Source organism: Trichechus manatus, unplaced genomic scaffold (genome assembly GCF_000243295.1).
Source record: "Trichechus manatus latirostris isolate Lorelei unplaced genomic scaffold, TriManLat1.0 scaffold00020, whole genome shotgun sequence".
Lineage (NCBI taxonomy): Eukaryota > Metazoa > Chordata > Mammalia > Sirenia > Trichechidae > Trichechus > Trichechus manatus.
This window is the reverse complement of record NW_004443956.1, coordinates 2269003-2296378: the sequence shown is the minus strand read 5'-3', so window position 1 is coordinate 2296378 and position 27376 is coordinate 2269003. Positions and strand designations below refer to the sequence as shown.

General features: G+C 38.3%; 1 protein-coding gene across 1 annotated transcript in view; it reads right to left on the bottom strand.

The window, feature by feature from the left end:
• The window catches only part of CNTN3 (contactin 3), a 207183-nt gene that overhangs the window by 119419 nt on the left and 60388 nt on the right, over positions 1-27376 (bottom strand). The window contains exons 2-3 of the mRNA XM_023727915.1: positions 1373-1576; positions 179-281 (exon numbers count right to left, since the gene is read on the bottom strand). Coding sequence (XP_023583683.1) covers positions 179-281; positions 1373-1576 — 307 coding nt within the window. The remainder of the gene's footprint in view (positions 1-178; positions 282-1372; positions 1577-27376) is intronic.

The window sequence follows — 27376 nt, the reverse complement described above, 5'->3', positions numbered from 1 at the left end:
GCCTTTAAGGTTTCAAATTAAATTACATATGTGCATTTTTCCTGTACTTTATTTTTCCTTTGCCTCTAAATGAAAGTAAATTTCAGAAATTAAGGAAAAGGAGAAGGCTCTGTTAAAAACCACCCTGATCTCTTAAAGCAATTTACTATTTCCGCACAGTGAATGTTATAAAACTTACTTTCCAAGGGCAAAACATTCCAATTTTACAGTTGAACCTTTAGCTGCTGGAAGAGTTTCTGGGAACTGAATTTCTATTTTGGGTTCGTATTCACCCATCACACCTGTAAATACACAATACAACGTTATTAGTTTCAATGTTTCCTTTGCAATTGCCTCATTTTTCTTAAATAAAAAACTTCTTTTGCTCTATTTTGAACCAGTTTCTCCTAGGAATGTAAATTATTCACCAGCCATCAGTTAGGTATTACTAGAAGTAGTTCTAACATGAGTCAAACATGCAACATTAATCAATATTTAAGAATTTTGGGCTCAGTGACTCATAAGTTACTCTTGCAGAATCAGTCCTGAGAAAACCACTCTGCTTTTTAAATTCTATAAAATGGGACGCTTTTCAAATTCTGTGTTCAATATGGACATTTCTAGTCAAACTAGAATACACAATGTGTATTATGACTTCTTGAAATTTCCTAAAGAGCAAAAACTATGGCAGGGAATTTACTTAATGGTACCCTGGCAGCATAGATACCAATCTCAAACTTATTAAATGGTTCCCCAGAGGCAAGAAACAGAGACTTAATAAATGGAAAAGGTCAAACTCATTTATAACTGACTGGAAATAGTGCTTAGACGCTCCATGGTTGCGGCTTTATGCTGTATTAGGTAGGGTTTTGTGTAAGTGGGTCAACTACCCAGGCTTACAAATCTGGTTCCACAGCAGTCATACACTCCCCTTAAACTGCCATCAAAAGTTTGATGAGACAATCTTTTTTTCTTTAGTAATCTTTTTTAGGGATGCTTTCTAACCTATAATAAAATATGCAAAGCCTCAAAAAACTCAGGCTTACAAAGGTGGCTTCATGGACTGCAACCTGTGATGTCACACAGAGCCCCACACTCAGAAGGGCATGAGCTTAGCTTAGTGCTCCCCTGTCACCTTCTTGAGATTCTTTAGAATTTTTGAACAAGGAGCCCCGTGTTTTCATTTTGCACTGGGCCCTGTGTATTCTGTAGCTGGTACTAGGTAAGAATTAACGCATAGGGGCCTATGGCTTAGGGAATCATTTTAGTTCTTTGTGATCATACATATTCTTGGTTCAGGAAAAAAAAAATGAAGTAATTCTTTAAGATATTGTTTTTGCTTGAATTCACAATAAGATTTCCAATTAGAATAACACTTCGAAACATTTCATACCATCAGAACGTAGCACCAAAGGCGTTGGCGACCCCAGAACTCTAGCGTTTGTCACCATACTCATGACCACACACGTGTAATTTCCCACATCAGATGGCTCCACTTTGGCTATGTAGAGGTGCCCTGTCTCCTGGGAAACAAATCTCCGACTATCTTCTTCAACAAACGATGGGTATTCATTGAAGATCCAAGCATATGACAGTTCTAATAAAATTATTGAACAGGAAGAAATGTTATTGTTAAAGAAGGTTTTCCATAGCATATAAAAAATACAACTCACGGCACACTAGATAGTTACATTGCTCTGGCCACCAGAGGAGCCCTGGTGGCGTAGTGGTTTAACACTCGGCTGCTAACTGAAAGATTTGTGGTTTGAACCCACCAGCCACTCTGTGGGAGAAAGGTGTGGCAATTTGCTTGCATAAAGACTACAGCTTTGGAAACCCAATGAGGCAGTTGTATTCTGTCCTGTAGGGTCACTATGAGTCGGAATCGACTCAACAACAATGGATTTGGGGTTTTTTGGCATACAGACTGAAACTTTCTACCCCTTAAGACCAGATAAGCTCTACTGAATTCTTACTGTTACTGAAGCACAGTGAGAAGTTAACAGGAGTTAAGAATGTCTGCGGAGATGTAAGGTGAGCTTCTACAGGGCAAGAAAGAGACTAAATTCTTTACTTTTATAAGTGAATGGACATCTCAAAAATCAGCTGTATGGCTTCCAAATCATAAAAATGCACCCTCTGTTAGCCCAGAGCACATACACACTGTAGGTCCTCCTCAGATACCTAGCCAAGTTATCTGTAGAACGTGGGAATAAGCACTCAACTCCTATCAAAACAAGGCTCAGAGCGCTAGTGTTTAAGATCAATACGATCAAGTTTACCTGGAAAAGTGCCCTATATTCTATCTTTAGATAAAATTCTGAAATTATACATTTCAAACATTGGACCACATTTGCTTGTGCCTTTACAAAATCACCTTTCCTTCAAAATAATGTTTAGTGTTTTTGTTGAAGACGATGACAAGAAACAATTACGCAAAATGATTCTGCATTCATTCTATATTATTAAGGAGGACACTGTTGATTAGCATTCTTGGCGGAGCAACATTATTACTGTCATCATTATTGCCACCCCAGGTGCCTTTTAACAGGTCTCTCTGGCTTTGGCCGGGCTTCCTTTTATATTCTATCTCAATACTGCATTTTATTTGCTCTTCCAAAATTACTAATCAGACTGCATCGATTTCTAACATAAAACTTTCTGCCATTTTCAGTACTCTCAGGAATAATGCAGAACTGCTTAACCTGATATGAGACACCTCATGATGAAGTCCCTGCTCAAGGCCTTAACCATTCTGAGCGGCCCCATGCTCTCTCTTGCACCCGGGTCTTTGCACATACTGCTCCCTGGGCCTGCAATGACCTGCATCTCTGCCGACTCTTTTGCTTCCTCCCCTTTAAACACCAAACCCCATTCTGCCTAGGTAACGCTCAAATGGTATTCAAAGCTTGGTTTCAACATCAGGGATCACCTCCTCAGAAAAATCTTTCTAAATCTTCCTTGTTCAGGTTGGTACTCCTATATAGAGCAACTCTAAGCTTATTTCAAGGAGCTCTGGTGGTGCAACGGTTAAGTGCACAGCTGCTAACAGAAACTTCGGTGGTTTGAACCCACCAGCAGCTCCTCGGGAGAGAAGACCTAGCAATCCACTCCTGTAAAGATTACAGCCTAGGAAACCTACTCTGTCATACAGGGTTGCTATGAGTCAGAATCGACTCGACCGCACATAACAAAACGAAAAAGGCTTATTTCAGTTGAAACACTTGTCATTTTGTATTATAATGAATTACTCACTTGTCTGCCCTCCACATTTGAGAAACAAGTGACATGTAATTTTTATTCTGCCTCATCCCTCTCCCCCACCAACTAGCAAAATGCAATACCCAAAGACATTTAGCAGTCCTCAATAAACATTTATTGAGTTAATTAAGGATAAAATTATCCTACTGACAATCTCTTACGTAAAGTTCACTTAAGAGTTTTCTTGAACTTTAGGACCAAGGTAAACCAACTTTCTCCAAAGGAACTGTTGGTTTTCTCCTCTGTGGTAATGAAGGCTAACTAACACTATGCTGCTTTGTCCTAGATGCCCAGATTGTTAGAGTCAAGGTGATGTTTAATGTCTTTCCTTGGCCCTATTTTCATTTATGATTTCATTTACCTCATTGCATTGGCTCATGACGGTAATGCTTTTCCAAAAGAATTACTGTAAAACATATGGAATCAAAATAAATTTAATGAATAACAACTATGAAAAATAATTTAGATCATAAGTCCCATGGCAAAGGACCTTTCTGTGTGCTACAGGGGAGCCAGTCAGTATAAATAACAAAGAGACAATATGTAATATGTAAGGGCTGGTAAGTTTGAGTTTTCAGAGGAAGGAGAGGTGGTATGTCCTTCACCACTGAAGGAACACGCCTTTATGACAGGAGACCATTGAGACAAGCAGGGATAAAAGCATTCCTGGTAGAGTGAGCAGCTAGTGAAAGGTGTCAGGGGAAAGAACACAGGAAGTACCTGGTGTACAAAATGGAGCCCTGGTGGTGCAGTGGTTAAGCACTCGACTGCTAACCAAAAGGTCTGTTGTTTGAACCCACCAGCTGTTCCATAGGAGAAAGTTGTGGCAGTCTGCTTCTGTAAAGATTTACAGCCTTGGAAAGACTATGGGGCAGTTCAACTCTGTCCTATAGGGTCACTATAAGTTGGAATCAACTCTACCACAGTGGGTTTGGTGTTTTGGTTTGGGGAAGATATGAAATGTGATGACTGACTCCCTTCCACCCTCAATGGAAATGCTAGATGTTTCCAAAGATTAGCAAGTCAATGGCAAATTGTCCAGACATTTCAAAATATTGATTTTGAACCTCAACCTGATCCTTAAATCAAGCTACTGTATTGGCAGAGAGTGTTTCATGAAATTCTAATAAGTCACGTGATAGGTTGTGAAATCTAAAGTTGTTTTTTAGGTTGTATGAAAAAAGTGCATTTCAAACATCCATTCCAGAGTTGGCCTCATGCCTACTACGACGGAGGTTTTCTATTACAATATTATTGAATAAACCATAGTAGAAAATAAAGCTAGTAAGATAGGATCAATTTGTTCTGCATTTGTGAAAAGTGGCAGCTGTTGTAGCAATAGCCCTTCTGGGTCTTCCCGCTGCTCTAAGCAACAGTCTGACTTTCCCCACTGACTCTCATCTCTCCCACCCCTGCAACTGCACCTTACTTTAAAGGAGGCGAAACGAACTCACTCTGCTTTCCAAAGTGTTCCATAAATAAAATTAATATGTGGTTGTCACTCTCTCTCCCTTTAACCCAGCCAGATTAAAACTTCCAAACCTCCCCAGTATATCAGACCTTAGCTGGCCATTAGGAATAAGAAGTCAATCTTATTAAACCAGTTGATACTAAAACGAGAGTGCCTGATGGCAAGAATTCAGATTCAGAGTCAAAACATCTGAAATCTGGCAAATTTATACAGGAGACTATTATAAGGCAATGAGAATAAATGCATTATAACTGCACACGACAACTTGGAATGAATATCACAAATGCAAGGTTGTATGTTCCAATTCACAGTATCGTTTTTATTCTAAAATTAAAATTATTAATATTTCAGGTACTATACTATCATTGGGAGCCCTGGTGGTGCAGTTATTAGAGCTACAGCTGATAATCAAAAGGTCTGCAGTTCAAATCCCCAGGCCACTCTTTGGAAACCCTACGGGGGCAGTTCTCCTCTGTCCCATGGGGTCGTTATGAGTCAGAATGGACTGAATGACAACAGCTTTGGATTTTTTTATATATACTATTATTAAGAAGCCCCAGTGGCACAGTGGTTAAAGTGCTTGGCTGCTGACTGAAAGGTCGGTGTTTCAAATTCACCAGCCACTCTGTAAAAGAAAGATATGGCAGCCTGCTTTTATAAAGATTTACAACCTTGGAAACCCTATGGGGCTGTTCTACTCTGTCCTACAGGGTCGCTATGAGTCAGAATCGACTCAACGGCAGGGGGTTTGGTTTTTGTTTTATTTTATTACAACATTGTTTTTTTACCATTAGGAGAAGTAAGGGAAGGAAGTCTGTCGTTATCTAGTGCTGCTATAACAGAAATACCATAAGTGGATGGTTTTAACAAACAACAGTTTATTCTCTCACAGTCTAGCAGGCTAGAAGTCTGAATTCAGGGCGCCAGCTCCAGAGGAAGGCCTTTTCTCTCTGTCAGCTCTAGAGGAAGGTCCTTGTCATCAGTCTTCCTTTGGTCCGGGAGCTTCTCCACGCAGGAATCCCGGGTCCAAAGGATGCACTCTGCTCTCGGCGTTCCAACTATTCTTTTTTTTAAATATATATTTTTTTTAATTGTACTTTAGATGAAGGTTTACAGAACAAATAGTTTCTCATTAAACAGTATACATATTGTTTTATGACAGTGGTTAACAAACCCATGACATGCCAACACTGTCCATTCTTAACCTTGGGCTCCCTATTACCAGCTTTATGTATGTGTAAATTTTTGTATGAGGACTAACTTGAATTGTTATCCTTCACTTAAAGCACAACAAGAACAAACAAATCTGTAATAAAAATGATAGTTTTATATACTCAAACAAGCTAGTCTTTACAAAGTCTTTCACAACCTCTTCTGTAAATCACAAACACATTATGCAAAAATGACTTGGCTACTGGGCTTTCTATTAACAATGCTACAAGAATATTAGGACTGTGACTATTTCTTAGAGAAAAGAGATTTTATCACTAAAAGTCATAAATTAAGAAAATGAAGTACTGAAACTCCACTTTCCAAAAAGTAATACATGATGAACAACATCACTTCTCCAGCCACATTCCTTCCAGGGCCTTCCAGGGTCACTTAAGTATAAAGCTAGTCAATTTCACATGAAATATGTCACTCTAGTGTTTACCTAGAGAGACATTAATACACATATTACTGAAATTTAAAGGTTTACTTATGACTCCATTATAAATTCTATTATGTGGGAGACTTGTTTGTATAGGTGTTTTCTAGAAGAAATTCTGTCAACCAAAACTGTAGTCGGGCAAAATTGTAAAAAGTAACTTTGGCCATTTTTTCTGGTGCCATCTGGGAAGCTTGACCTACTTTAAAAGAAGATACAGTTAAAGGGTCTGAAAGCCTGCTTCGTGTCATGCAGATTTTTATTACTGATTTGCACAATCGGGAGAGAATCTGCCTATGAGGTTTACAGATGGCATGATGTTGGTGGTGGGTCTAGGACGAAGAACATATTGAACAATCTAAAACAATCTAGAAGACTGAAGATAATTTAAGGTTCAAAGAACCGATAACAGTTATTAGGATTGAAGAGTCTGTATAGCAAAGAAAAAGGCATTATATGGGCATTTATAGCATTTCAGCGTGGTGTTTTTCAAAAGCTTTTTTGTAATTTGTTGCTTTGGGGCTAGAGGATCTATTCCTCTATTAAAGAAAAAAACAACAATAAAGGAAACCTGTTGCCATCAAGTCTTCTCCTACTCATGGTGACCCAATGTGCACAGAGTAAAACTGTGTTCCATAAAGTTTTCAAGGTTGTGACCTTTTGGATGCAGATCGGCAGGTCTTTCTTCCAAGGTGCCTCTGGGTGGGTTCAATCCACCAACATTTCAGTTAGTAATCCAGCACTTGACTGTCTGTGCCGTCCAGGTACTCCTATTCTTCCAGAGAAACAATATTATGTGTATAGTAGATTTCCTTGTTTAATCTATGTCTATCTAATTCATTGTGATTTAGAGTGCTAATAAGCTTGAATCATGAAGGTCCTAAGATATGGAGAAGAGTGGAAAAAATGGGAAAAATAATTTAAAATGATCACGAAAAGGTTGGCAGTTCAAGTCCACCAGCTGCTCCTTGGAAACCCTGTAGGGAAGTTCTACTCTGTCCTATAAGGTCACTATGAGCTAGAATCGACTCCATGGTGACAGGTTTGTTACTCCTCCCCACCTCCCCGCCAATACTTGAGGGCTGGCTCTAGCCCAGGAGTGAACAACTACAGCTTGCTGTTGGGTCAAGCCAACCTGCTGCCTGATTTGGCAAATTAAGTTCTTTTTGGAACACAGTCACACATACTCATTTAAGAAGACCTGATGCATTTGAATTGTGGTGTTGGGGAAGAACATTGAATATACCATGGACTGCCAGAAAAGCAAACAAATCATTCTTATAAGAAATACAACTGGAATGGTCCGTGGAAGTGAGGATAGTGAGATTTCATCCTGCTTACTTTGGACACATCATCAGGAAAGACCAATCACTAGAAAAAGACATCATGTTTGACATCGTGGAGGGTCAGCAAAAATGAGGAAAACCCTCAATAAGATGGATTGACACAATAACCTCAACAATGGGCTCAACATATCAAAGATCACAGAGATGACACAGGACTGGGCAATGTTTTGCCATGATTTAGAGCAGAATCAATGGCGACTAACGTGGTTGCTTTCATGCTACAAGAGTATAGTAGCTGTGACAGAGACTATGGCGTGCAAAGCCATATTTACTATCTGACCTTTGAGAAAAAGTTTGCTGGCTCCTGTTGGTTAGTACTATCTATAGACCAAGTTACGCTTTTGGTAATTCCTTACGTGTCTTATTTTACTTATAGTATTCTCTTTTCTTTCCAGGGCCTTCATGGTCTCCTAACCCCCACATGAAGCTTCAAGAAGTTTACGCTAATCTCCTAAGTCTTCCATGCTCCATATTTGCTTGTATCTCTCTCTTGTTGTATTAGTTGCTGCCGTTAGTGAGTACAGATGAGCCATTTACACTGTCTTTAATAGATGCTTCCAAGAGTTTTCTGCTGTACTCTGTGATCACCATTTTTGGTTCTTCCATTTTCTTTTAGGAACCAGCCTCTTCCATCATACTCTGACACCACAAGGTACTGTCATCTGTTGTCTCCATTTTTAATGTCTCTGTCATAAAAGCTCCTCTCCTAACAAGTGCCCCCATCCCTTTCCTGGTACCATGGCTACTGCCATTGATGTGGCAATGTCCCTGAGGTACAAAAGTGAAGCTCTTTCCTCCAGATTTGTCAATGAAGAAATGTGAAGAGCAGCTCTAGAGGCTATTTTGTATTTCTGCTTGCATACATGCATTCTCCCTTTTTCTCATAAAGGACTTTTTTTTTTCTTTTAAATGAACCTCCCTTCTCCTATCCTTGATTCAAGTTGTTTTGGTGGGACTGACCTCACCTTTCCCTCCTCGCTCCAAAGAGATCCTGAGCTAAGAAGGTGCAGTGGGGCTACACTCAAGGACACTCAAAACAGGATGTCTAACAATGGTTGTGGTACCTGAGAAGGACTAGCAAAAAACATTGGCAAGGCATTTACTGAAATATTTCCTTTGGCAAGATCACTAAAGAAGCATGACACGGCTAAAGACACATCCCCAACTTGTCCTGGACTAGCTAGTACAGAGAGGACACTCAGGAAGAGAACTCCAAAATGGTGGAATTGGAACTCGAGATAGAATTAGCTACGGATATACGATGTATTTCTTCTCTGCTTCCTCGTTTTTATTATAAAATCTCTGCTTCCTCATTTTTATTATAAAAAAGATACCCTTTCAAAGGAGTTCAGAGACTCTGAAAATGCATTGCTAGAAAGTGATACTAATACTAGCTCAAAACCAAAATGTTGCCAATAACTGCAGTTTCACAGCCAAGACCTGCTTGTGCAGCTGAAAGAAAGTGCATTGTAATAGCTCCTTTTCCACACTGCCACGCTTGAAACAATGTATGTTTTGGAGTGCACATCTTCAATATGTCCTGCTGCCAGACTTGCACTTTTCTCTTTACTTATACTGAACACTGGACTTTTTTTTTTATGACTTTGGTGACAGTAAACAAAGTTTTTTCTTTTAAGTGCAGTCCAGGGGAAGGTAAAGGATCTCACAGCTCATGGGAGTGTTAATTGGAGCCAATTATAATTTGATTGACCTGCCTTGCTATTAAAACGATATGCAAAATTTACACTGCCCTTGCAAAATGGAAATTTTCTTTACCACAAGCTAACGACAGGAAGCCCACCCCTTAATGAATCCAAGGGTGGTGCTTTTGGGTTATAATTCCCACATTAACTCTCAGAAGCTAATTCCAGAAGGAAGCTTTGCAGAGTTGTAAATGATACAAAAGAACACTAGATATGAAGAAAATGTGCAACAAAATAACAAATACTTCAAGGCTAGCCAACAAAGGTGCAGCATCACAATAACTCTGTTCATCCCTCCTTACATCTCATTTTCTTTCAGGAAATTTAAACTCCTTTCTTAAACAATGTCATGGGGGTTTGACTTTTCACTTCTTGTGATGTGGATGATTTTTTTAAACCAGGGTAGGATGTTTATTTCACTGGTAAGTAGAAATGAGGTGATTAGTAAAGGATGAACTCAGTCTGCCAAATCACAAGGGACTTCTTGCTGAGGACAATATATGATTCCTCATGAAGCTGGAGAAATTAATGTTTCTCTTTCTCCCTCTCTCACACGTATACAAAATACTACAGACAGTCCCCAGGTTACGAACGAGAGTCATTTCTAAGTGTGTCTTTAAGAATTTGTGGGTAAGTCAGAGCAGGTGCATACGGTTCTCACTTAGCCTTACTTTAGTGCAACAAAGACTCAAAGCTTTTCAGCGACTTAAAAACTGCACGTTCAGCAAGTGAAGGTGATTGTGATGAAGAATTTTTTATTGCAAGCAGGGGCTGGCTCAATCACTTCAAAGTGAGGGCAAATTGACATAATATTAAAGGGCAAGTGTAAGTTGTCCATAAATTGGACGTTCATCACCAGGGAACTTACTTTACTACTTACCATTAGTAGTATGTGAAAACTTTCATCAAAATAGAGATAAACACCATTAAAAATCTATTTTAAAAGATTTTTACCCTTTCTGATCTGTCTTTTCTGAATGATGAATTAAAGAAAAAGTGAGGGCTTGATTATAAATTTCTTTTTTTGAATACTTTATTCAAAATAAAATTTTAGGTGAAACTTTATACAGCAAAGTAGGTTCCCCTTTAACAATTGTTGCACAAATTGTTCCATGACATTGGTTACAATGTTTGCAATGTGTCAGCATTCTCATTATTTCCATTTTTTTGATCTGTTTCCATTTATCTAGCTTCCCTACCCCCCCTTACTTTCTCATCTTTGTTTTTGGGGAAATGTTGACCGTTTGGTCTCATACAGTTGATTGTTTAAGGGGGTACATTCCCCATGGATGATACTGTTTATTTTATAAGCTAATTTATTATTTGGCTGAAAGGAAACCTCCAGAAGTGGTTTCAGTTCCAAGTTAAAAAGGTATCTTAGGTTGAGTCTGGGGGTTCCTCTAGTCTCTAGCAGTCCAGTAAGTCTGGTCTTTTTTTTAGGAATTTGAGTTTTGTTCTACATTTTTCTGCCATTCTCTCTGGGACGTTCTGTTGTGTCCCTGCTCAGAATGGTTGGTAGTAGCTCTTCTGGTCTCAGGCTAGAAGAGGCTGTAGTTCGTGTAGGCTATTAGTTCTATCGACTAGTTTCTTCTCTGAGTCTTTGATTTTCTTCAATCTCTTTTGCTCCAGATGGGAAGAGACCAGTAGTTGTATCTGAGATGGCTACTCACAAACTTTTAAGACCTCAGACACTACTCATCAAACTAAGATGCAGAACACTATCTTTATAAACAATGTTAGGCCAATTGACTGAGCTGTCTTACAAGACTATGATCCAAAGCCCTTTAACCCAGTAAATCAATCCCACAAGGTGTTTGGATACGTCTAGGAGGTCTCCATAACATGCCCCCATGTGCATTTTATGTATATGAATATATAACACACCCAAACATGTATATACTTACGCCTAAAATATACCTACTTATGCACATGCATTTACTCATGTATATCTTCCTATACACATATAGCATACAAATCTACCTCTGTAAGCAGCCCTAGTGGCACAGTGGTTAAAGTGATCCACTGCTAACTGCAAGGCGGGCAGTTTGAAACCACCAGCGGCTCCATGGGAGAAAGATGTAGCAGTCGGCCGTAAAGATTTACAACCTCGGAAACCCTGTGGGGGCACAATGAGTTGGAATCTACTTGATAGCAGTGGGTTTGGTTTTGGTTTGGTATCCACCTCTGTAACCACACATATATTTTTTGGTTGTTATTATTGTTGTTGCAAAATTTTATGTAACATTTACCATAATCGTCCTTCATTCTTGTGTACCTCTCAGTGTCTTCGTTTACCCTGGCCAAGTTGTACTGATTCCCTCATACTGTGAATTGCTTCTCCCATCACCAGAAATAACAGGTGTTACTATCTAGCAAGTGATTTCCCCTTCCTTCCCCTCTCATCACTGGTAACCATCAAAGAATGTTGCTTTCTGTTTGTATACCTATTCTTGACTTTATATAAAAGTGAGACCATACAATATTTGTCCTTTTGTGATTGACTTACTTCACTCAGCATAATGTTCTCCAGATTCATCCATGTTATGTTTCATGGTCTCATCATTCTTCTTTACAGTTGCATCATATTCCATTGTATGTATGTACCACAATTAGTTTACCTATTCATCTGTTGATGGGCACTTAGGTTGTTTCCATCTCTTTGCTATTGTGAAAAATGCTGCAATGAACATGGGTGTGCATGCATCTATTTGTGTCACTGATCTTATATCTCCAGCATATATAGCTAGTAGTGGGATTGCTGGATCATAAGGTATTTCTATTTCTAGCTTTTACAGAAAGCACCATACTGTTTTCTAGAGTGATTTTACAATTCCACCAGCAGTGTGTAAGAGTTCCAATCTCCCCACAACCTTGCCAGCATTTGTTTTTTTTTTTTTTTTTTTTTTGATCAGTGCCATTTTTGCAGGGGTAATATGGTAGGCGCAGTGGTTAAAGCAATGGACTACTAACCAAACGGTTGGTAACCACCAGCAGCTCTGTGGGAGAAAGGTATGGCTTCTGTAGAGATTTACAGTCTTGGAAAACCTATGGGGTCACTGTGAGTCAGAATCGACTCGATGGCAGGGGGTTTGGTTTGGAATGGCTAATGGGAGCCCTGGCAGCACAGTGGTTAAGAGTTTGGCTGCTAACCAAAAGATCGGTAGTTTGAATCCACCAGCCACTCCTTGGAAACTCTATAGGGCAGTTCTCTGTCCTATAATGTCGCTGTGAGTCAACTAGACAGCAATGTGTTTAGTTTTAATGGCTAATAATCGCGAGCATCTCTTCATGTGTTTGTTAGCCGCCTGAGTGTCCTCTTTGGTGAAGTGTCTGTTCATGTCCTTTGCTCATTTTTTGGCAAAGGATTGTTTGCCTTTTTGCTGCTGAGTTGTTGAAAATTTCTAAATATTTTAGAGATTAGATCCTTGTCAGATATGTCATTACCAAAGATTTTTTTTCCAGCTGTAGGTTCTCTTTTTACTCTTTTGGTAGTCTTTTGATGAGCATAAGCATTTAATTTTTAGGAGGTCTCAGTTATCTAATTTATCTTCTACTGTTCATGCATTTTTAATTGTGTTTGAAAGTCTATTTATGCAAAAATTAAGTCTCCTAATTTTGTCCCTATGTTCTCTTCCAGGACCTTTATAGTTTTAGCTTTAACAATTAGGTCTTTGATCCATCTTGCGTTTGTTTTTGTGTATAGTGTGAGGTATGGATTCTGTTTCATTTTTCTGCAGACAGATGCAGAGTTTTGCCAGCACCATTTGCTAAAGAGGCTGTTTCTTCCCCACTGAATGGACTTTGACACTCTGCCCACAGATGGATAGATTTACTTCTGAGTTCTCAATTCTATTTCTCTGGAAGTAGTGGCATAGTGCTTAAGAGCTACAGCTGCTAACCAAACGGTCAGCAGTTCAAATCCACCAGGCGCTCCTTGGAAACTCAATGGGGCAGCTCTGCTCTGTCCTACAGGGTCGCTATGAGTCGGGATTGACTCGACGGCAATGGTTTTTTTTTTTTTTGTTTTTTTTTTGGTGGTGTGTGTCTGTCATTGAACCGGTACCAGGATGTTTTCGTTACTGTGGCTGTATAGTTAAGTTTTCAGATCGAGAAGTGTGAGGTCTCCTACTTTGTTCTTCTATTTGTTCTAACTATTTGGGGTCTCCTTCCTTTGCATATAAAGTTGGAGATTAGTTTTTCCTTTTCATTAAAGAATGTTGTTGGGATTTAGATTGGGAATGCATTATATCTAAAGATTGCTTTGAATAGTATTGACATTTTCACAATATTAAGTCTTCCAATCCGTGAGCATGGAATGTTTTTCCATTTATGTAGGTGTCTTTTGGTTTCTTGCAGGAGTAATCTGTAGTTTTCCTTGTATATGTCTTTTTTCCTGGTTAGATTTATATTTAGGTATTTTATCTTTTTGGATACTATTGTAAACACTATTGTTTTCTTGATTTTCTTTTCGGACATCTCTTTGTTAGTGTAGAGGAATCCAACTGATTTTTGTGTGTTGATTCTGCCCTGCCACTTTGCTAAACCCTTTTATTAGTTCCAGTAACTTTCTTGTAGAATCTTTGCGATTTTCTATGTATAGGATCATGTCATCTGCGAATAGGGATAGTTTTTCTAATTCCTTTTCAATTTGGATATCCTTTGTTTCCCTTTCTTGCCTTATTGATCTAGCTAGACTTCCAGTACAATACTGAATAAGAGCAGTCATAAAAGGCACCCTTGTCTCATTCCTGTTCTCAAGGGGAATGCTCTCAACCCTTCTCCATTGAGAATAGTGTTGGCTGTTGGTTTTGCATATATGCCCTTAATTATGTTGGTGAATATCCCTTCTATTCCTATTTTGCTGAGAGTTTTTAACAGGAAAAGGTGTTGGATTTTTAGAAATGCCTTTTCTGCACTGATTGAGATAATCATGTGATCTTTTGCCTTTGTTTTATTTATGTGGTGAATTATGTTGACTGATTTTCTAACGTTGAACTACTCTTGCATCCCTGGTATGAATCCCACCTGATCATAATGTATTATTATTTTTTCGATATGCTGTTGAATTATGTTGGCTATAATTTTGTTGAGAATTTTAGTCTATATTCATGAGGGATATTGGTCTGTAATTTTTTTTTTTTTTTCTTTTGGTGGTATCTATGCCTAGCTTTGGTATCAGTATTATGCTGGCTTCATAGAATGAATTTGGGAGTATTTCTTCCTTTTCCATGCTTTGGAATAATTTGAGTAGAACTCAGTCAAGTCTTCTCTGAATGTTTTGTAGAATTCTCCAGTGAAGCCATCTGGACTGGAACTTTTTTTTTTTTAAATGACATCTTCACTTTATTCTTTTATTATGGGTCTATTTAGATTTTATACCTCAGTTTGTGGTATATTAGGTAAATAGTGTGCTTCCAGAAGTTCATCCATTTCTTCTGGGTTTTCAAATTTGTTGGAGTACAATTTTTTGTAATATTCTGTTATGATCCTCTTTATCTCAGTTGGTTATTTTGTAACGTCACCCATTTCATTTCTTATTTTGGTTATTTGCAACTCCTCATGTTTTTTCCTTTGTCAGTTTGGCCAGTAGTTTGTCTATTTCATTGATCCTATCAAAGAACCAATTTCTAGTCTTGTTGATTCTTCCTATTGTTTTTCTGTTTTCTATTTATTTCTACTTTGGTATTTATTATTTCCTTTCTTCTGATAACTGTGGTCTTCTTTCGTTGTTTCTTTTCAATTTGTTCAAGTTGTTGGGATAAGTTATTGATTTTGGACCCTTCTTCTTTTTTGATGTGTGCATTTATTGCTATAAATTTTCCTAAGAGCGCTGCTTTTGCTGTGTCCCAAAGGTTTTGTTATGTTGCACTTTCAATCTCATTTGATTCTAAGAATTTTTTAAGTTCATTTTTAATTTTTTTCTATTAACCAATAGTTTTTAAGTAAGATGTTACTCAGTTTCCATGTATTTAACTTTTTTTATCCTTGATCTTTCTGTTATTGATTTCTAGTTTTATAGTGTTATGATTAGAGAAGACACTTTGTATTATTTTGATGTTTTTGTATTTATTGAGGCTTGCTTTGTGGACTAAAGTGTGGTGTATTCTGGAGAATGATCCATGTGTGTTAGAGAAGAATGTGTACTGTACTGCTGTTGCATGGCATATTCTGTACATGTCTATGAGGTCAAGTTGGTTGATTGTGTTATTTAGATCTTCTGTATCTTTGCTAAGTTTCTTTCTAGTTGTTCTGTCCATGATCAAGAGTGGTGTGTTAAAATTTCCTATTATTATTGTAGAACTATCTAATCCTCTTTTCAGTTGTTAGAGTTTGTTTTATGTATTTTGGAGCTCTGTCATTGGGAGTGTAAATATTTATTATTATTGTTATGTCTTCTTGGTGAATTGACCCTTTAATGACTATATAATACCCTTCTTTGTCTCTTATAATGGATTATAACTTAAAGTTTATTTACCATAAATTATTATTGCTACTCCTGCTCTCTTTTGGTTACTGTTTGCTTGATATATTTTTCCATCCTTTGATTTTTAACATATTTATTTCTTTGTGTCTAAGGTGTCTCTTATAGGCAGCATATGATGTGACTTTTTTTTTTTTATACATTCTTCCACTCTCTGCTTCTTGACTGGTGCATTTAACCCATTTACTTTTAGTATGATTACCGATAAGTATGAATTCACTGCTGACATTTTGCTATTCTTTTTTTGTGGTGTTAATGGTTTCTTTGTTCCTCTTTTCTGTGCTGAATTCTTTTTGTGCATGGATTTTCTTTTCCTATCATTCATTATTGTTTTTGTGTTTACTGAGTGTTTTTGATTTTCTTCTTCTTTATTTTGTTGACTAGATTTATTATGTTTCTTTGTGGTTACCCTGAAATTTATCTTTCTCTTCTTAAGTTTAAAACAGTCCGTTATATCTTGAAATTGCCTTGACTTCCTCTCCATACGGAAGTTCTGTAATTACACCATTTATTCCCTCTTTATGTTTTGAAGGTGTCATTGTTTACAGCTTAGCATTTCTTGTTCCCTATAATAGATTTCACAGCTAAATTTACTTTTGTGAAGTCTTTATCTGGGTTGATATCTGGGTGATGATTCTGTATGTTTTTATCTCAGGTTGTTGTCCAGTGTCATTGGTTCTCTGTCCTAAGGACTCCTTTTAATATTTTTTTCTAAGATTGGTCTGGTTTTTACAAACTCCCTTAATTTCTGTTTATCTGGGAATGTCTTAGTTTTGCCATCATTTTTGAAAATCTATTTTGCTGGATATATGATTCTTGGTTGGGAATTGTTTTCTTTTAGAATTTTATATATGTTATCCCATTGCATTCTTGCCTGCATGGTTTGTGACAAAAAAAATCAGTGCTTAGTTTTACTGGTGCCCCTTTGTAAGTGATATTTCATTTTTCATGATCTGCTTTCAGAACTCTTTCTTTGTATTTGGTTTTGGAAAGTTTGATTATATGTCTTGGTGAATTGCTTTTGGGGTCTATCCTGTATGCGGTTCACTGAGCTTCTTGGATGGACACCTTCTTGTCTTTCATGATATTTAGGAAGTTCTCTGCCGATATATCTTCAAAAATTCTCTGTGTTTTCTTTTTCTCCTCCTCTTCTGGAATTCCTACTATGCGTAAATTATTCCTCTTAATGTTGTGCCACATAACTCTTAGGCTTTCTTCGTTCTTCTGCATTCTTTTTGCTGATTGTTCTTCAAACAAATTAGTACCAAGGGATTTGTCTTCTCTTTCACTGACTCTCTGTTACATTGATTCAATTCTACTTCTGTGTCCACCCAATAAGTTATCTATTTCGATATTTTATTGTTAGTCTTCTGGTTTTCCAGTTGTTTTTGTATGGCTTCATTTTTCTATCAAGTTTGCCATTTTGTTCTTGTACTGTTTTCCTGAATTCTTCTATAGAATTTTTTTGTTGTTGTTGTTTTCTTTGAGGATCCTAAATATAATTCTTTTGAATTCCTTATCAGGTATTTCTATTACCATTTCTTCCTCAGGAAGGTTTTCTGTCCCTTTATTTTGCTCACTTGTTTGAGCCATCTTATCTTGTTTCTTTATATGATTTGTTATTGTCTGCTATCTCCAAGGCATTAATGTGTTAATTTATTTATTTATATATTTCTTTGTTGATCAAATGTTTGTTTCTTCTGTCTTTTGTTTCGTTTTGTTATATCTGTAGCTTTGTTTCTTATCTTTCTCTTTAGAATGTCTTTCTTTCTTTGTATTATTTTAATTGCTGTTGCTTCATGGTACTTGTCTATGTGTGGCTTTGGTGGTGCCAGTTGACTGGATGTGATTCCTGCTCACTAGTGAGTATGGTTGTTCACATCCATGTGTGAGTCCTTTGTGGTTAGGCTCCTATGTGTTCCCTTACAGGACTGAGTGGAGGTGGCAGAGCAGGTTCTTTCACTGATGTTGAGTGACAAATACTGGGTGGTCAGAGTCCCTCCACAGCCCTTTTGGGACTGTGGGATCTTTCCAGGTTGATGCCAGCAATTAGTTCATCCTCTGGAAGTCAGGACAGGATGTCTTTATAGCTGCTGTGAGACAATGCTACCCAAATGGATGAGATAGGCCCTCTGTGCATATGCAAATTGGCATCTCCGGAGGTGGTGGGGCATCAAGGTGCTTCAGTACATATGCAGGCTGTCTGGAGGAACTGTCTGGGTATGGGATGTGTGACACTGAAGCCGGGCGGATGTTGGATGAGGGCGCTGGGATCTCCTGCTCATCATTTGGCAGAGGTGCAGATGGCACCTATCAAGATATGACAGGTATTGCTGATGAGGTGATGCGCCTGTCCAGCTGGTCACCAGGTGGGGGTGCAAGGAGTGTTCTCACTGGTTGCTGGGTTATAGGCATGGTTGGTGCAAGCTGCTGGTTGCCGGATGTTTGGGAAAGGGGTCCACAGGTCCCTGGTTGCCAGGCAGGCCACATTGGAGCTCTCACCACTAGTTGCCTGGTGTGGGGGCTCACACTGCTGGTCTTCGGGTGGGCGGGGCAGGCCAGAGGAAGACTCACCCAGCCAGTTGCCAGGTGGGCAGCATGGCAGGGGGGCAGGTGAGGTAGGTGCATGCTGTAGGTCACCGTTCACCGCTCTGGTTGCACGCGAGTGTGCACTGCCAATTGCTGGGTGGGCAGGATGATGGGGGAATGCCACTGATCGATGGGTGGGCAGGGCATGTGCACAACACTGCTCACGGGTTGGGAGGGGAGGAAGGAGGAGATTGCACTGCTGGTTGCTGGGCGGACTGAGTGGGGGGTGGCTGCTCCTCTGGTCACTGGCATGAGCACCAGAGCACTCCCCATAGGCTGTAGCCAGTGATTAGGGCCTGGCCCCAACCAAATGGGAGAAGGGGGTGGTTGCCTGGAGTCTGGTAGGGTGGGGGATCTCCAGCTGCCACTCTATGGATCCGCTCACTACTCTGTGTGTGCCATCCACCCAGATGATCAAGGATTGATGTGCTGAGTAATTCTGTTCCTAGTTTCTGACTCCTTCCTTGCTCTGTGGTGGCCAGGATCCCTGGAGGTCTCAGTTGCTTTCCTGTACTTTCTCTCCTTAGATCCTGTTCATGTTCTGCTCACCTTGCTTCACTCAGGGTTTGTCTACACAGTATCTCTGTCTTCTATTGGGAATTCTGTGAAGTTGCCTTCCTGTGCTCCTCACCTGGGAATGCTGCTCACTTTGTCTCAAGATGGTCACACTGCACTGCGCCAGCTGGCAGGGGACCTAACCTGTTGCCATCAAGTAGATTCCAACTCATAGTTACCCTATAGGAAAGAGTAGAACTGCCCAATAGAGTTTCCAAGGAGCGGCTGGTGGATTCAAACTACCGACCTTCTGGTTAGCAGCCAAGCTGTTAACTACTGAGCCACCAGGGCTCCTACGATCTGTAAATCTCCTCATTCACTGTTTTCATTCAGTTTCTCCTTCCATTTGGTGTTTAATCCAATTCTTCATCCTTCTGTTTGCTGCTAAGTGTTCCAGGATTGTCATCTGTATCTGTTTCACTTGGTTTCTTGTGTCTTTGCTGTAGGGAGATGGCGTGGTGTGTCTAAGCTGCCATCTTGAGCTCTCTCTCGATTTTAAATCCACTACTGAAATAGTCAAAGCCACCTGATTTGTAAAAAAAATGTATATTTAAATATTTGATTGCATTAGAACATACCATTATACCTGAATATCTGAAATAAACTTGAGAAAAAAAATTACCCAAAGAAATCAATAATCAAAAGTAATTCCCATCCCTCAAATCAGTAGGGCTTTATGAATGCCAATTTCTTAAGGCACTGAAGGATATGCCAGGAATTTCACACCAGCCTCAGGCTCAAGTCAGACATAGACAGAAGTTTGCAAGCTTCAAGAAAAATGATAGAAAACAGAATCAGAAAACCAGCAATTGTACTACCTCAAGTTTAACTGCTTTTTATGCAAAAAATAAATACATACGTTTACACATACATTTCTTCTCTGCTTCCACTGTCTTTGTAGCTCTTGTCTGTCTTGCTTATGCAGATATATACAGTGAAAAATCTATAACTCCACCACTCTGTAAAAATGTCTTTCAAAGCCAGAAAAAAAATGCAACAGCTCTTTCTGTTATTTTAATAATTTAGCTAAGAAAAAAAATGTTAATGTTATAGAGAAATATACATAAAAAAGTACAAAGCTCCTGCTCAAATTCAGGTGCCAGTTAAAATTCTCATTTGTTCAGTGTTTGTCTGTTTTAGAAACAGTCTTTCTGATCTTTGATTGTGAACATTTACTCAATTGACCAATTGGTTTATCTATCAAATCATCCATATTGCTATTACTTTATGCCTGATCTCTCCCCTATTAATTGCTCCCTCTTTGCAGTATATCCCAGTCAATGCAAACAGTAATTTCTGATCCGTGAAAGATGCAGATCTAAAGAAATATCTGAATGTCTCTAATTCAGTCTCTCTTTCACAGTTTCCACTACCAAGTGATAAGGAAAAATTAGATTTAAAATTTTAGTGAAAAAAAAATATTGCTCGTATTCTATCCCCTCAAAATGATGGCTGTTTATATCAAGTGAGAGTCTCTAAACTTTACAGAGATCTTTAATCTAATATTAATGTTTACTAGTAGCTTTATACTTTTGGTAAGTAAGTGGATTTTTCTCACTCTATTTAATTTTTTTACATCCTACCTATCTATTAATAATCATACCATATTTAACTAATAGCTGTGTGTTCTATTGATCAATAAAGATAGACATATAAAGATGAATGAGTAGCATCCTGATATACAGTATGCCAATAACAACCTTTTAACCAAGGAATTCTACACTAGTATATTCCAGTTCTATGTAGATTTCACATTTCTGCACCAGGCTAATGACAAATTCAAGTATCTCAATGATCCTTCTATTCATTCTATGGGAGAACACTATTCGAAACTGATTCTTGCTCCAATGAGAATACTGAATGAATGTTGGCTTTGTGGTGATTTTCAAAGTCACAGAACAGGAGTCCACTGAGGCAGGCAGAGTTAAAGAAATGGAGAATAAATGTTCCCTAATTCAACTTAAAATCAGCAATTGAGCTCATTTTTATCTCACAGGAAAGGTTTCAAAGCTCATGTCATCAACCTCAATTAGTAAAAAAGATATCGGCCTTTTAAAAACAACTCAAATATTTGATAATCTAAATATGATAGTTTTACTCACAGATGTCCCTAAATTGTAATAATCTTTGTGTTTACTACTTCACTTATTTGTTTTCTTTTCCACTTCTCATATTAGAAGGGGCAAGAGCACTGGCTTCATTTGGCTCCAAATGTATTTACCTGAACTTATACAAAGAAATGCTACATGACCACCTGCTCCGTCTTTCAAGCATTTCTTTATAAAGCACTTCTTATTACAAAGGAGACAGACTTCCTTGTGAAAAGAAAAACAGCAATCATGTAAGTATTCTTCAGCCAACTTGATGAAATGCTTTTCCTTCCAAGAAGCAAATATGTAGATTTTCAGCATACTAGCATTTGACTCCGCCTTAAACAGAATCAAGAATAAATATACGAAGAAAGTCTCATCTATTTCACATAAATGGTCACTGATCCTTTTTCAGTGGGGGAACTTTATTCCCTCAAATTCTAATTCAATATTACATTTTCTATTTATTCTCCCTAACGCTACTGCACTTTTATCTTCCATATAAATTTATATTAAACAACTTGTCCTGTTGATTTACCCTGCTTACTTTGTTTCTTTTCTCCTAATTTTACCTGAGGTGATTGGAAGATCCTGTCTTTTCTGTCAATTACATGTAGGCAGTTGATAATTCTTTAATAATTTAAAGCAATTCATCTATTTTACTCTCTGTAAATCTAGTCCTCTGTTTCTAGACACTTTTTTCTGTCTTTTTTGAGACCATTTGTTGTATAAGGCCCTGGGAATTATTGTTTTGTACCACATTTTATTTCCACAACATGTCTTCCAGGAAATTTATGCACATGTTTATTTCTTTCATCCCTTGATTTTATTAAGTCAATTAGCTGATCTTTAGCTGGCATGCAATGAAGGCATTTTTTAAGCTTCCAGTTTGAATGTATTAAAGAATATTTAGAGTGCCATGTTGTAGATTAGGCAACCCCATGGCTGTATTTTATTTCTATAGCTCATAGACACTTATGATACTTGAATTCTGTTAAAAATAATAAATTTTATCTCTCATCTTTAGAGAAAAATTTTCAAATTCTAGTGAAAATTAGCTTTTGCACCAACTGGTGATCTACTTCCAAAAAGTCAGCCATTGAAGACCCTAAGAAGCATAGCTCTACTCTGACACACCTGGGGTCACCATGAGTTGGAATCAACTTGACAACAGCTAGGGTTCCCCAGAGAAAATGGGAAAGAAGACAGTGAAAATAATCTCAGCAGTGAGTATTTAATTACTGACCCCTAGGGTGCCATGTGACCTTTAATGGTGGCAGGTAGGCAGAACATGGAGCATCTCTCCAAATTTCCTTGTGGTCCCTGGTATATGAGATATGAAGGGAAGTTTCTCTATCACACAATGAGGAAAAACAGCAAAAGCAGTGTGGAGAACAGAGACTCACAGAGAGCAAAACACTGTTTAAGGAAACAACAATATTTCACCAAGTTGTCTCTCTAATTGTAAAAAGCAACCTAAAATAAGTTTTCCAGGGGATCTTTGGATGGAGAAAGGATCTTGCATTGAAGTCATAGGATTTGAGGTTTAGACTTAACTTTGACCTTCTCTAAGGATGTGCCTTTGGTAAATTCACTTAGACTCTCTGGTCTCAGCTTTTTCTCTCTGAAAAACAAGAAGGTTGCAGGAGATGGCATATAACTCTGGTTGCCAACCTACGCGATATGGATTCTTTGGAATTGTGGAATTGCCATAAGGGATTGGAGAATCCATATACATGTTGTATTTGATGAAGAGATTAAAAAAAATATACGTTATGCATATATCCAACCCATTGCCATCAAGTCAATTCCAACTCACAGTGACCCTATATGACAGGGTAGAACTGCTCCATAGGGCTTCCAAGGCTGAAATCTTTACAGGAGACTGCCACATCTTTCTCCCATATGTGCATACATTGTTGGTGTTGTTAGGTGCCATCGAGTTGATTCCAGCTCATAGCACACCTATATACGACAAAACAAAACACTGCCCAGTCATGCTCCATCCTCACAATTGTTGCTATGTTTCTTCTCATTTTGAGTCATATCAAGTTAGCAAATGAAGGTCTCGAAAGCTTGACTCAAACCACGTCATCAAGGTCAACTGGACTTTGAGGAGGCAGCTCTTCCCTCCTCATATTTTGAGTACCTTCCAATCTAAGGGGCTTATTTTGTGGCTCTGTATCAGACAATGTTCTGCTGCTACTAATAAGGTTTTCAATGGCCAATGTTTTTAGAAGTAGATGGCAGAGTCTGAGTTAGTCTAGAAGCTCTGCTGAACCCTGTCCACCATGGATGACCCTGCTGGTATTTAAAATACCAGTGGCATAGCTTTCAGCATCACAGCAACACGCAAGCCACCACAGTAAGACAAACTGACAGACAAGTGGTGAAATGCATATATAGATACTACTATTAAAATCTGTGAGCTACATACTTTGATTAAGGAGCCCTTGTGGCACAGTGATTAAGCACTCAACTGCTAACCAAAGGGTTGGCGGTTTGAACCCACCAGCTGCTCTGTGGAAGAAAAATGTGACAGCCTGCTTCTGTAAAGATTACAAACTTGGAAACCCTATGGGGCACTTCTACTCTGTCCTATAGGATACACCCTGATTAACAAAAATATATACTCAGTTAAAAAGGGTTACTGACATCATGGTAACTTCAGGGTATCATTGTATTTTTCCTTCAAAAATATTAAAAGCAATAAAAACAGCTAACTTTGAGTACTTAATGTGAATCAGGTACCGATCTTAGCAACTTATACACATATTAACTCATTTAATTCTCACAAAAATCTATGAAGAAGGCACTGTTATCCTCTCATTTTATAAATGAGGCAACTAAGGCAATTAAGGAAATGACCAAGGTAATGTAGTTAGGAGAATTTAAATCAAGGCAGTAGGTCAGAGCATAAACTACACAGAACTGTCTTCTCTATGTACGTACACAAATATGTGAGTGATAGTAAATTTGTGACAGTTAAAATGAATCCATGAACTCGAAAGGGCTGGCGGCTACTGGTGTGAATGATCCTTTCTATTCCTCAAAATATTAAATTTCCTTTATGAGTTACACTTCTTACAAAAGTCAGTCTAGAGTACTGGCTGAAAACAACTTTTCAGCAAAACCATAACTAAGATCCAATCCTAATTCTACTACTTAGTAGCTATGTAACCTAGAGGAAGACTCTTTTTCTCTCAGGGCCTCAGTTTCCTTGTTTGTAAAATAAGGATATGAATAATACCTATTCCATAGGCAGATTAAAGAAGACAACACACACAAAATACTCACAGGTGTGCATAACAGTGAGTGTTCAATAAATGTCTGTGGTTGGGGTTATTGTTTTTATTGTTGTTTTGGTCTTGTTTGATTGTCCTTGGCAGGGATCTTACAGAGAAGTTAAACATTCCAAAGGCAGGATTTGTGAAGGAGGCAGGGAGACAGGCCTGAACAACACATACACAGCAGCAAACCAGCCCTTCCTGCTTCAAGTGATGAAGAACTGAGTATCTTCTTCTTTGGTGGTTCTAGGTAGCAGACAAAACCAACTGTAGGAGCATAACGTGCTGATAGTAGAAGGTGAGCAAAGTACTTGTTAAAAGGTTTTCTATGCTTTCATGCTGTGAGTGCCTCTAAAATGAAGATGTGGAGGTATCTGACTCCAATAACCAACTAGGGTGAGTGGTGGGAGCTGCTTTGCAAGAGTGTTTTTGGGTACTTTTAGGAGACATGGAGATAACCACTAAACCAGTTGCCGTAGAGTTGACTACAACTCATGGTGATTCCATGTGTTGCAGAGTAGAACTGCACTTCACAGGGTTTTCAGGGCTGCGGTCAACTGGAAACAGACAGCCAAGTCTTTCTCCAAGGTACTGCAGGGTGGGTTCAAACCACCAACCTTTCCGTTAGTAGCCGAGCGCTTAACCATTTGGGCCACCCAGGGACTCCTTAGATAAACACTAAACCAAAACCACACCTGTTGCCATCCAGTCAATTTTGACTCATAGTGACCCTATAGGACAGAGTAGAACTGCCACATAGGATTTCCAGGGAGCAGCTGGTGGATTGGAACTGCTGACTTTTCATTAGCAGCTATAGCTTTTAATCATTGAATCACCAGAGCTCCAGATAAAGACTATCAGATACTACTTACAAGTAATACAATAATTACTACTACACATAAAAGAATAGAAGAGACGTACGGCAGGAAGAAACTTCGATCACAATTGACAGAGTTGCTTGGAGCAGAATAAAAGAATTATATGGAAAAAATCCAAATTAAAATTTTACTCTCAAAAGTAAATACAAGAAGATGTAAGTGACCTGAAAAAAGATTATCTGGTCTTGTTTGAGCAGAAAGCTAATAGGACTGAACTTTGATTCTGAGAAATATGCATAATACAGGGTTGACAAAACAAAGCATCCTGTCTGCTAAATTAATCAGAGAGCTAAGCTGGCCACCGAGGCAGGGTTCACAGTACAGGGGGTGCAGAGTGAGCTGGGGAGTGAGTACGCTGCTCTGTACAGCTCTGAAGACTAGTAATAATTTGGAGTTCTATTTCTAACTTCCTTTTGGAAACATTCCCAAATGGAAATTAATCATTTCTAAATGTCATCTTGACTATCTCTAATCTTAAATCATGGAAATACCTCATCACATCCCTATGAGGATACTGAGAGCCTGCTTTGCCTTTAAAATCAAAAAAGCTGTTAATTAAATCCTCATCTCCCTGCCATTGTTTTGGGTGGCATACAGAAACTAAATGAAGACAAGGAAAGGTTCCCATTGCACTTAACTTTTGAACTTTAATGATGACATACAGACACAAGGTAGGAAAAGAATCTTCATTTATATTTAAACATTATAACATCATGCATAAAAAATAGGACCTTGGTAATTAAAAATGTCCCCATCGTTTCTTTAGTTGATGAATTCTCATCCTGGAGTTAAAGGGTGAATGTATAAGGGTGGGATGATCAGCTCACAGGCTGGGACAGGATGGTCTACCACTGGCTCCCTGAATAGCCAGCCATCAGCCCATCAAAGTGCCATGGATTGTTTCTGATAAAAAGCATTTTACTGGATTAAAATTACCACAGTGCTACTCAAAAGGTGAGCAATAAACATATACAAACGAATAATTCAATATTAATAAATTAAAAGAGAATATGTATTCAAATAAAATTCAACTCTCCTAAATATTTAAGAATATGCTAGAAATTTACTGTGTATATAAAACATTCAGGGAATACTAGCTGTAGCTACACAATTCTTATTATCAGATACACTCAAAATGAACTGCTGTCAAGTCAGTGATTTTAGAAATTCAAGTTTTTAAATATCACTCAAAAACTTAGTACAAGAGAACTTATAGCATGCGAATGCTCTAACATTTCCATAACTATAAAATAAAAAAAAAGAAAGAAAAAGAAACAAAACAAAGAAACAACAATGCATAGAAAATAGCTTTAAAAATTAAGTAATAAATTTACTTTTATAAAACCTTTCCTGGGGAAAGAAAAAAAGACTATAAAATAAACCCTAGTTTATTTTGGACAATGAATAAGGATAACTGAAGAAGAACTGATGCATTTGAATTATGGTGTTGGTGAAGAATACTGAATATACCATGGACTGCCAGAAGAATGAACAAATCTGTCTTGGAAGAAGAACAGCCAGAATGCTCCTTAGAAGCGAAGATGGTGAGACTTCATCTCACGTACTTTGGACATGTTTTCAGGAGGGACCAGTCCTTGGAGAAGGATATCATGCTTGGTAAAGTAGAGGGTCAGTGAAAAAGAAGACCCTCAAGGAGACAGACACAGTGGCTGCAACAATGGGCTCAAGGATGACGCAGGACCCAGCAGTGTTTCGTTCTTTTGTACATAGGGTTTCCATGAGTCAGAACCGACTCAACGGCACCTAACACACGCAATTATATCTCTATTAACAAGAGTTTCCTGATAATTTATAGCATCAGGGTAGCTAAGCTAGTCTTTGGATACAGAACATATTCTACACTACTTTCTTTTCTCTACCCTATTTTCTTCACAGAAAATCCTATGACAATGCTCACAGACACACAGGTGAGAGAAATGGGCCTTCACAACCTCAACAAAGAAGGAATCCTTATAATCAACATGGTGGAAAGTCCTGGGTAAAAATCAGAGTAATCAGACTTTATAAAGATTTCTTATTTACTTAAATTTGCTTCAGAAAAAACGACAGCCAAGCCAGCAGAATTTA